The 11,529-nt window shown below is 38.4% G+C and overlaps 1 protein-coding gene across 7 annotated transcripts in view; it reads left to right on the top strand.

Annotated features, from left to right (window-relative positions):
• Nucleotides 1–217: 217 nt before the first annotated feature.
• Nucleotides 218–11,529, top strand: part of LOC126095316 (transcription factor SPT20 homolog) — a 280,707-nt gene continuing 269,395 nt past the window's right edge. For 2 of the 7 annotated variants that reach the window (XM_049910116.1, XM_049910121.1), the window contains exons 1-2: nt 219–490; nt 572–683. In XM_049910116.1, the coding sequence (XP_049766073.1) occupies nt 576–683 (108 nt within the window). In that variant the 5' untranslated portion in view covers nt 219–490; nt 572–575. Of the gene's footprint in view, nt 491–550; nt 684–11,529 lie in introns of all 7 variants that reach the window. The other 5 variants (XR_007521955.1, XM_049910120.1, XM_049910117.1 and 2 more) reach the window with 4 other exon arrangements.

The raw sequence follows: 11,529 nt of genomic DNA, 5'->3' as shown, positions 1-11,529 counted from the left end.
GTTGCGTTGCCGTCAGGGCCAACGAGATGAAGCGGTTGCCTTTCCGTGAAGTCATGAGTGAACCGACCCCCATTCATTCTCTATTTGGTATATTTAAGAGCAGTCGCTACATTGATATATTATCAGATTTCGCTTCAAGTTTACCTAATACATCCGCAGAGTTTGAAAGTTTATAGAATTTATAACAATGTTGTCAAATACCGTGCCACGCAATCGCATCAATTCACTGTCTAGACAGTACACTGTGATGTTTGTAATTTGTGACATGACGATGGCTGCCCTGAAACGCCAGTAATTTGTTTTCGTCAAAGTGCTGTAGGTTGCCATACTAGTATGTCCCGGCAGTAGATACGAAAGTTATTGATGTGTGTTGGAAATCAGTTTGTTAGTGTTTATATGTGAGTATTGTGAAACACGGATACTGTGGAACATTTCGTCCTCGAAATTTATAATGAAAGTCGCTGAATGTGTACGGCGTGAAGATTGGATGGTAATGGAAACAGCCAGAGTATGTTCTACAGAAAGTAGTGGTGATTTCGTTTTTGCTTAGATGTTGTTATGGAATTTGCAGGGATATGATCAACAGAAACAGTCTCCAGGCTGCCTGTGAAGCTGCAGCCCGTGTAAACGCTGTTCTATTTGCGAAAGGGAAACTGAAACAAGCGGCGCCACAGTTGCCTAAGGTAACGCGTACTGTAACTGCATAGATCATTGTTGTAATACCCACAAAAGGTTGCTGAATGCTGCCAGAACTGTAGGCACATAGCTGACGAGTTGCTGCTGCATTCAGTATCGCTTCTTACAGCGATGCGAATTGTGTTACAAGGGTACAGAATCGAAAAAAGAATTTGAAAGCTTCAGGTGCCCGCAGTCATGGATCTAAGTAACTCTTAACCCTGTTCACTAGTAAATTTCCCGTCTTCGTCTTATCAGTGGATTTCACACTAACTTTGATGGTTAAGAAAGTATTAGGCCTACATCTGATTTCATAGTAGTAAACCTGCTAGAAGTCATTTCGGAGTTATTAATGAGTGAATTATGTGAAATAATTGTACTGCGTTTTTTTGTGGAGTGTCTAAGGTGACACTTTCACAGTTAAAACTGTTACCTGAGTTGCATTTTTATGGGTTCATCATGACTTGTTGATTGAATGATAATGCCTTGTTTAAGTAATTTTCAGGAAACATTGTGAAAAAATTCCGTAGTAATACATCTTGGGAGGACAGTAAGTGAAAGCTCTCTGGAGCATTGACTCGGGGAATGAGAGCGAAATGGACATATTTACTTTTCAAATCTGTGTTGTGTTGTCAGCGACAGTTTACGAGGTTGGAAAAGCTAAGCCGCACTTGCTATTCTTTCTATGATAACAGACGTTCCATCTGTATCTGTTGGACTTTCAACAGGGATAGTTCCATAGATTATTAATTTCCTAATGGCATGTCCAGTTGATTTCATAATGCCATGACGGACTCTGTCATTTTGATTGGAAGAGTTTATCTGTCTCTCCTGACACTATTAACGAATCACTAAACACACCAGGTGTAGAACAGTAGAGCACTGGATGAAAAGGACTTCAGGATGTCATATGTGTAATTTTTGGGGAAATACATCATCAAGCGATTGTGGCCAGCTTTTTTAAATTGATGTATCTCAGATGTATGTATTACATGTTAATCAGTTGGGACGTTGTTATTATGCCCTCAGCAGTTTTTTACATGTTTTAATATTCACTTAACAGCTCAGTATTAGAATGATATTCCAGAATCTTTGAAGTCAGTCCTGATTTTTTTTTTTTTTTTTTTTTTTTCCAGTAGGCCTAGTTTCTTGGTAGCATGTGAGTGGTTCAGCTTTACCAGATCACAGCAGTATTAATTAAAATTGCTTGAAAGTACCAGTCTGTGAGCCCACAAGTGAACAGTGACCTCTACATCTTCATCTATACTCGACAAACCCCCATGAGGTGCATGACAGAGGGTAACCTCATATCAACACTTAGTGTAACTACAGAATGAAGGCTTTTGACATTCACAAGTTGGCTGAGCTGTAAACATTTTTGTGTTCTCTCAGCCATTTTTGCCTTGCAACTGATGTATCAGCGTGGTCATACGAATGTAACACTCTATGGTGTTTGTCAGAGAAGCAGAGTATATTAAAAAAGGAACTGCATTCCAATTTTGTCGATGCACTGTACAAGTGTTTACTATTTTACCCACACCACTGTCAATGACATTCTTCTTTACAATCTTTGGCTTACATTCTTTAATTTTCTGATTGCATCTGATATTGTCTTATTATTTCACATTATTCATTCAGTTATACTGGTTGCATTAGTTCCTGGCAGACATCTTGCTACTGTGGGGTTGGAATGCTGTGTGTGTCAATCCATAAACAGTTACCACTCTCAATGGGATACATGTTCCATCTGAACTAACAATGTCCATTCAGTCTGGATGGTTTTAGGTAGCCCTACTATTGATAGATTTTTGGCCTTTTAAAATTAAGGATAGAAGGCAAAGGCTTATAAACTATTCCTGGAAGTTTTGATTAGAATAATGATACAGAGCTGTTCTTTTGACTTGTCTTTTAGAAGTAAGGAGGGAGGGATTGCTGAAGGGTGAGATGTAAAAAATATGACATTCGGATTTGCTTTATGGATTGAAATTGGACTGAGACTCGAGCCCAGTACATTCTGGGTTTGTGCCCTTGTCTGGTACACAGTTTTAATCCCGCAGGAATTTCAGATCACTGCACACTTTGCTACAAAATGAAAAAAAAAAAAAAAAAGAAAAAAATCATTTAGAAGAATAATTTGACCGATTCTGATTGGCAGAATTAGCTACCAACCAATAGGAGAATTTTGATTGTGTTCATTAAGTGCTTTTTTTTCATTATGTGAATTGTAATATGTAAGACTTGCCAATGACTGCATCATATGCTGGAAACAGAGAACTGTAGTTTTTGATTCCGGACTGTTTTTGAAACATTAAAAAAAAAATGATGACGTTTAACTAAGTTTGCAAAACTGGTTATTAATTCATTTTGTTGTCAGTGTGAAACTTTTGAAGGCTGCCGCATGGTTTTCTCAATCATTTACTCACATTTGGTGTATCGTTAAAATAAACATAGGAGTGAGATCATAAAAGGATAACAGGCATGCATATGTAAATAGAACAGTGTAGTTGATGCCTAAATTCCTCAGTATTTTATAGCTGTTTGCATACTGCAGAAAGATACCATGTATAATGTGTGCGGCAAACAACATTTTGTTGTTATAGGCCTATACAAAATTTGACAAAAATCAAATGTCAAGGAATGACTGTTAGTTAAGGAATGTTGAATTTCTAACATTTAAATTTTGGGTAGTTTCATAAGTAGTATGTCACCGGTGAAAAAGTCTTATATTAGTATTACTTATGCTGTTGTCACTGCTTTTTTGCCTTTCTTTTTTGCATGAAGTTTGAAACCTAAATACAACGATATGGACATGGCGTGTATCTATTACACTATACAGGGTGAACTAGAACTCCACTAACAAACTTTCAGAGATACCTTTTGAATATTTTAATGTTAGGAACCCACAGTTCTTGGCAGCTCTTTGTAGAGTTACTGCATCTCATGTGATATCAGTTAGCAGTTAGTTTTCTATCTATATTTCACTGAAAATAATGCTCAACAGTGCAAATGTTGACAGTATCACTACGGACAGGTTTACTGGCGAAGAGTTGGCCAATATGCACCTCATTGCATGCAGTGGAAGATTGGCACAATGCTGAGCTTTTCCTGTGCCAACAGCAACCACTTCACAGAGTACTTTGTCATCTGTCAGAAGATTGTTGCACTCCTTGTCAAAATACAATAATATTACTACACACTCAGTACATAATACACTGCTTGAAAAACAAATTAGTTCACCCTTTTAGAGGTTTCCAATTCACTCAAGATTTATTGTTGCAACAGTGCATAAGGAGTAATGCAGACACTGACTCAAGCAACCAGTTGATCATACAAATGGCAAGTACTGTCCTGGGATACATTATTCCGTACCTACTTGATCTGTTTACGTTGTTTTGTAAGAATTGTTAGTTGATGAGTCACTTCTCATCCCATCATATACTATATGTACTCAATTGAAGACAAGTCCAGAGATCATGCTGGCCAGAGAGGTTCCTGCACATTTTGCAAAGCATGTCGAGTTTCATGGGCAGTGTGTGGATGAGCATTATCCAGTTGGAACAACACATCTCTTTCAGGTTGCAATGGCAAAAGAATGGGTTTAACAACATTCTACATGTTCTGAGTGCTGGTTAGCATCCCGTCCAGAAACGTGAAAGGTTACCGCACCCCAGACCTTAAGTCCCAGGATGGTGCTAATGTGTATTGGATGAATGCACTTGACACAGCTCACCAGTCTATGTCGTACATGCAAACAATCATCTCTTGCATTCAGGCAGAAACTGCTTTCATTGCTGAAGACCATGACATGCCAGTCCATCTTCCAAGTGATCCTCTGAAGGCTCCAGTCGAGCCATGCACATCATTGTGTGGCTTTTAGCTAACAAGTGGTGCACAACAGTTCATGTTGACATGTCTGAGCTAACAAGCCATCTTATGTGTGCCATAGTAGATGTACAATCTGCCACTGCTGCCCTTATAATACGATGATCCTGCCACACGTCTGTGCTGTGTGGACGTCCGATCTACGGGTGTGAGAATGTTCACGTGCCCACCGATACCAGCATTGTTACACAACTGGCGCAGTATGTCTAACTTGTGTGACAATTCTCTGAAAGGACCACCCTGCCACTCAGAAGGCCACAGTGTGACCCTTTCAAACTTGCTCATTTGGCTGTACAGTGTGTATGGTGAGAGAAGAGCTCTGACAGTTGATGTGGCCGTGGCACGTCACATCGTGAGCTTTTGTTTATGTTACTGTAGTAATGCCCCAGTATTGCCATAGTGCTGGGTGACCACTACTGACTTGCTGTCCATCTGTGTCAAATACTGGCAACTGCGCAGCCATCTGTCTGAGCTCTTCTCTCGTCGTACGGAGTATAGGAATCCTGAGTGGGTCTCTTTGGCATGGATGATTGCTTGCCTCACATGTTTGCACCCCACTACTGAGCCTTCTGGTTGTGAGCATTGTCTATTAAAGGGTAGAGACAGATGGCATTCTGATAGATATACTGCCAGGCCATATGTTGACAGACAATGCTGAAACCATTATCAGTACATCCAGGTGGCATATGCTGTCATCGGATCAAAATCGACAGTTGCTTTCCAGGTGTACTAATTTCTTTCTGGCAGTGTATATTGTGATTCTGCCTCTGAATTAAATGAGCATTTATGAAAAAAGTTTAAAAAGAAAACTTTTAATGTGATCACTTAATAAACCTTGTTGCCTGAGAAGCTTGATTTCTGTACTAGTAAATGGTTTGCTTCGGCTAATTTCTCTTATATTTTGTTAAGAAATGCTACTCTGAAATTCTGATTTGTTTCCTGAAGCTTTGATTTTTCTTTGTAAAAAGATATTATCTGGTATAATACTGGTTACCTATTTCTATTGTTGAGAATTCAATACAATCAGTTTTTAAGCTACTTACTACAATAAGAGTAGCTATTGGAGCTTGCTGCTATACCAGGAGCAATTAAATGCATCTTTGTTGCTGTTAGTAAATGCAGAGGATGAAAACTTGATTTTATCCTTCTCTATGGTTCTCTCCGTGTTCCTTGCAACAATCGTCCACCACATCATAGGGACTCAAGATCTGCAACTTGCTTTAAATGTTCAGTAATGTAAAATTGTACTTTTCAAAAAAAAAAAAAAAAAAAAAAAAAAAAAAAAAAAAAAAAAAAAAAAAAAAAATTAGTATCAAATTTGGAATCTTATCAGCTCGTACAGATACCTTGGTGTAACAATATGAAATGGAACAATCACGTAGTCTCAGTTGTAGGTCAAGCAAGTGACAGACTGCAGTTAAGTGGTAAAGTATTAGGGAAAAAGAGCCACACTACAAAGGAGATCGCGTGCTAAACACTCTTGTGACCCATCCTAGAATGTTGTTGATGTGCGAGACCTGTACCGAAAAGGACTAATGGGGGACATCGAATAGATACAAAGGAGGACAGCTTGAAAGATCAGAGGCTTGTTTGACCTGTGGGATGGTGGCACGAAGATGTTGAAAGAAATAAACTGGCAGACACGTAAAAATAGGAACAAGCTATCCTGTGAAAACCTTTTTAGAAAGTTTGTGCATCCAACTTTGATTGGTGGATCCAGGAATACACTGCAAACCCTACACATCAGTCCCATAGCGATTGCAAAGACAGGATGAGTCTAATTACAGTGCATGTAGAGGTGTTTAAGCAAATCATTTCTTGCGCGCGCCATATATGAATGGAACAGGAAAAGCCTAATAATTGTTATTTGGGGACATACCCTCTGCCGTGCACTTCACAGTGATATGTAGAGTATGGATATAGATGTAAAAGTAGGTCTGTTCACCCTGAGGGTTTTTTGGTGAAACTATTATTATGTTTATGAATTTTTATCACTTTCCTGTAAAAACAGGTGTGGTAGCCCTCCACAGGGAGAACCTGGCTGTCAGTGAATTTTATAATGTGGTTGGCTCCCAGAAGCAACCTGCTCTTGTTGCATAACACTCTGTACGCTGTCACTAGGCTTGGGTTGGTGAACCAGGCCTGGATTGAATCCGCATGGTGGATTAATGATTGTGGACTGGCATACCGGCCAGCCTGATAGTTTTTAGGCAGTTTCCCATGTTCCTTAAGGCAAATGATGTACTGGTCTCCATATTCTGCCACAGAGTATGAAGGCTACCCAAAACACAACAATATCCTGAAGATGATTAGCCACAATCAACGTAAATCTGCCATCCACAATTGACTGTACCTCAGCACAAATATTAAATAGCAAAAGTGGAATTACACTCTTGTTGGCAACAGAAATAAAAGACAAAATTTTTGGTATTTCCTTCATTAGAAATGTACCTCAGCACAAATATTAAATAGCAAAAGTGGAATTACACTCTTGTTGGCAACAGAAATAAAAGACAAAATTTTTGGTATTTCCTTCATTAGAAATACCCCTGCAGAAGTCCTAATGACATACAGATATGGCATAAAAATGAAATACTTCACATACACAATAAACTCTACCAAAGTAATGACTGTTTCTTTATACAAAAATGTCTCAGTAATAAATCACACTAATGCTGCATGAAAGCAGCTCTCTCTCTCTCTCTCTCTCTCTCTCTCTCTCTCTCGCACACACACACACACACACACACACACACACACACACACACACCAGCGGCAAAATGCCCCTCTCTGAGCTCAGCAATGATGAATCTGCTCATGTTTATTAAAATATTGATTGATTAGTGTGGTAACAGCTGCTTCATTTTATGTTTCTAGGCACTTAAAAATTTTCCCAAAAATTTTGCTGTGTAAATGTATTCATATTCTTTTTAACATGCGACTCACCCCTCACTCCCACAAGCTCCCCTAACGGTAACTTACTCACAGCCACTATTCCATCACTGTAAGTTGCTTATACCCATATATATAATTAAACAAAATTGATTGTACTGTGGACACATTTTTATTTTTATGAGTGTTTTGCAGCAAATAAATTGTTTTCCACTTTTGAGCCAGTGGTGTCGTGAACTTATGTCTGGTGTCCTTGGGTATATTCATCTTCTTCCGCCATATGTATTTATCTGTTGACCGTGTATATAACAGTCCTTAATCGGATTCTTCTTCCGATGCAGGCTGCTTGTTGACCTGACATTGAGATGATGTGCCGAAGAAAAGAAAACTTTCGTGGTTTTGCACAAAAACAAATTTTTAGACTTGATATTTTCATAGGATTATTATTCAGACAGCACATTGATTCACAAGAAAAACGTCTTCTCTCCACAAGAACTAAAGACAGAATCTCTATTAATTGACAAAAAATTGAATGAGGTTTCCCTCATTTATTACCACCTTCTATCATACTAAAATACATCTTTTGCTGACGTTTACAGCGGTCACACTAATGTTTTTTGTCAATGCTTTCCTTACATACCAATACACCATCCACTCCTACTTGCCGATTCTGATTCACTCATTTAGCCCAGTTCATTGTCATTGTTTCTTTGTGTCTCAGTCATGTCTCTTGTCTCACAGCCAGTCTCCATTGTTCTGTCCTCCTCCTCCTACTCCTCCTCCTCCTACTACTACTATTACTACTATTATGGTCTCTCTATCTAATTCAGTTCTTTCCATAGCTGCTGTCTCTTTTCACTGTCACTATCTCTCTCTATCTTGTTCTCACTTTCATAGACTTTGTGTCTCATTATCACTCTCTCTCTCTCTCTCTCTCTCTCTCTCTCTCTCCCCCTCTCTTCCCCATTTGCATTTTCTTCTGTTTTTTGTTCCTTTTTTTCTCACTGGCCTTGTGACCTTCACTCTTTTCCTTGCACTGTTCTATTACTGTCAGCTATGTTCCACTGCCACTTTTTCCTTCTGTTTCTCTCACACTGTCTCTCTCTCTCATTTGCTCTTTCTATAACACAACCACTGTCTATTATCTTCTAGTATTTATTACTTTTCTGTCTCTTTTCCTCTGCCACTGCCTCCTCCTCTCTCAGCATAAAAAGTGCAAATGAGTTCACATGCCAAAATTTTTGCGAACATTTTAAAAGGTGCCGAGGAAAGTAAAATGAGGCTGCTGGTACCCCACTTTTCAGTTATAGTCTTTTAAACAAAAGTATTGTCCTTTGTTGTGCTCCGATTGGAGCATTTTTCCTCTGGTTCCCTTCTTTTCCTGCAATAGCAGGGCAGTCATTTGTGTGAAAAGAACTTCATCCATCAGTAAAATTTTGGTAGTTTATTTACGTAAAATTGAAATAATGCAATACTAGTTTTAAAGCCCAAAATGGATTTTAAGTGCATAAAAGTTTTGCTTGTGCTTCAGTACTACATGGGGTTTCCAGAACCCTTCTGATGATAACAGAGACACTTTACAGCATATTTCTTGTTGCTACATCATTTTATAAACTATGTTTTCACCTTGTACCACATTTTACATGTGTATTTTACATGTAGACATGGGGTAACTGTGAACCTACGTATCTCGGAAACAGATAAAGATGTCAAGAAAAATTTTCAAGATAGGGACATTAGGAATGTATTGTAAAAATTTCAACTGTATGATGTGGATAACCATATTGGAATCCGTGGCTCGGTTTTATTACCCAAAAACCATGTTGGTTTTTATTGGTTTCTAAGGAACCATGAACTACATGGTGCCTCCATGAACTCTTTAAGGCACACCATAGACTACATCTGACACAAAAAGAACCAACTGATTTGCTCCAGTTGTCTAAGCTGGAAGAAGTGTGTTATTTTCAAAATTTGACCCTGTACTGTATCACATTGACAGTAAGATGATTCTTTCGTAGGGTGCACAAGGGCTGTCTAGTATACTTGACTCTACCTTGCTATCATCAATAGCACCGGAATTATGAGCCCTGGAAAAATCCCATTTTTATGCACAGTGTGTTATAACATATTAGGCAGCAAATGCTGTCGCATGTGTGCCAATTATTACAGTTCAGAAATTCTTCTATGAAGTTGAAGGAGTTCTCAAGAAGATACGATTTCAGTTTTTGTGTGAACTTAATTTTACCATCCATTAAATTCTATATGTCACTTTGTAGATATTCAAATATTTATAGCTGAATAACTTGCCACTCTCTGTGCCATACGACGGCAGAGTGATCAATGCAGCAAGTCATTTCTCCTTCCATCATTACATTTGGAATATTACTGTTGTTTTGAGCTACGCTTGATTGTTGATAACAAACTGTATAAAATAATAAGTGTTTGTTGATGCTGTTGTGACAATGCCCAACTGTTTAAAGAGCTGTCTGCAGGATGATGTAGAATGAGCACAACGTGTCATCCTTATTACTTTGTCGTTAAGTGCCAGTAACCCACACACCCCTGTGAAAAAGCTCACCTCTTTCTGAATGGCGAGTTACTTCAGAATATGGTGCCAGAGACATTAGTGAATGAAAAAGTCAACTTTTTTACATTTCATCTCCAAAATCTGATATCCAACACAAAATTTGCAGAACGTAGATGTTTTGGAAGATCTGAAACATAAGACTTCCACTGAAGGTTATTATCAATATAAACACTAAAAGCTTAGAATACTCTCTGTCACTTACAGTTTCATCCTTGTGTGTAATTTCTGATGGTTTAGTCAGGCCTTGCGCACTACAGAATTGCATGTATCATGCAGGTGACAGTACTTTTGCACAGAAACAATTATCAATTTCCAACAAAATATGATTTACATTTTAAGTGTTCAGTTTTCTCCATTAGGCTTCATTACAATACTTACAATATCAGCAAATAGTACTACTACTGCTTCTGGAGTTGACAGCCCTGCAGCCAGGCAGATGCGCATGTACGAAGCTCTCACTAAGTTAAGTGATTAATATTGAAATAAGAGGTAATTTAGTTAATATTACATTTTAGACTAGGGCATTTACCTCTTATCTAATCTATCTATTGAAGGTTTCGCTTTTCCAAACATAATTACATCGAAAAGGAAGTATTTCGTAAAGGCTGGCAGTTGCAAGTTTGTTTACATACTTAGGCGTAAATTTTGTACGAGCGTAGATATTTGTTTTTGAATAGACTAAGCGCTTCAAAGCTAAATTAATTCGTGTCTCTCATCCAGAATTTGTGTGGTTAATTAAAAGTTTCTGAAGCAAGTTTATAAGTTTGTTTACATTAGTGTTTAGTTACATATTAGTACAGGTTACGAAACTATTGTGTTGTTGAAGTTATTTTCTGCTATTGTGTTACGTTTTACTATCAAATCATGTGTGACAAGTGTGGTGGTTGCCATAGAAATTTGAAAGAGGGGATGTTCTATATAGACTGTAGGTTGTGGTTTCATTGGGGCAAGTGGAGCGGAGAGGAAACGAGGGTAGATAATGAGGCTCATCCATGGCAGTGTAGGGTATGTAGAAAGGACAGAAAAGTCGCAGAACAGGAGGCAAAGATTTGTGCCCTTAAGGCTGAATTAGAAATCGCGAATTTGGAATTATGTAAGCTAAGGGAGGAAAAGGACTCTGGGTGCTGGGAAAAGGTAGCAAGCAAAGGGTGAGAAAGGGAAACAATTAATAAAACTTCTGAAATTCAGTTAGCAAATCAGTTTGGCTTGCTATCTGAAGTAGTGGAGGAAGGGCCTCATTCAGATGTAGTTGAATGTAGGTTGAAGCAGAATACTAGCTTAAAGAAAAAAGACAAGTCGGAATCAAACCAGAAAAGGAAAAGAAAAATTCTGCTTATAGGTAGCAGTCATGGGAGGGGTATGAGCCAACAGCTTCAGGAGAAATTAGGGACAGAGTACCAGGTCACAAGTTTTGTGAAACCAAGTGCTAGCATTAGCCAGGTGACAGAAAACTTAGGTCAGCTATGCAAGGACTTTGAGAAGGAAGATCAGGT

Source organism: Schistocerca cancellata, chromosome 8, assembly GCF_023864275.1.
Source record: "Schistocerca cancellata isolate TAMUIC-IGC-003103 chromosome 8, iqSchCanc2.1, whole genome shotgun sequence".
NCBI classification, from domain to species: domain Eukaryota; kingdom Metazoa; phylum Arthropoda; class Insecta; order Orthoptera; family Acrididae; genus Schistocerca; species Schistocerca cancellata.
This window is presented reverse-complemented; position numbering and strand designations above follow the sequence as displayed.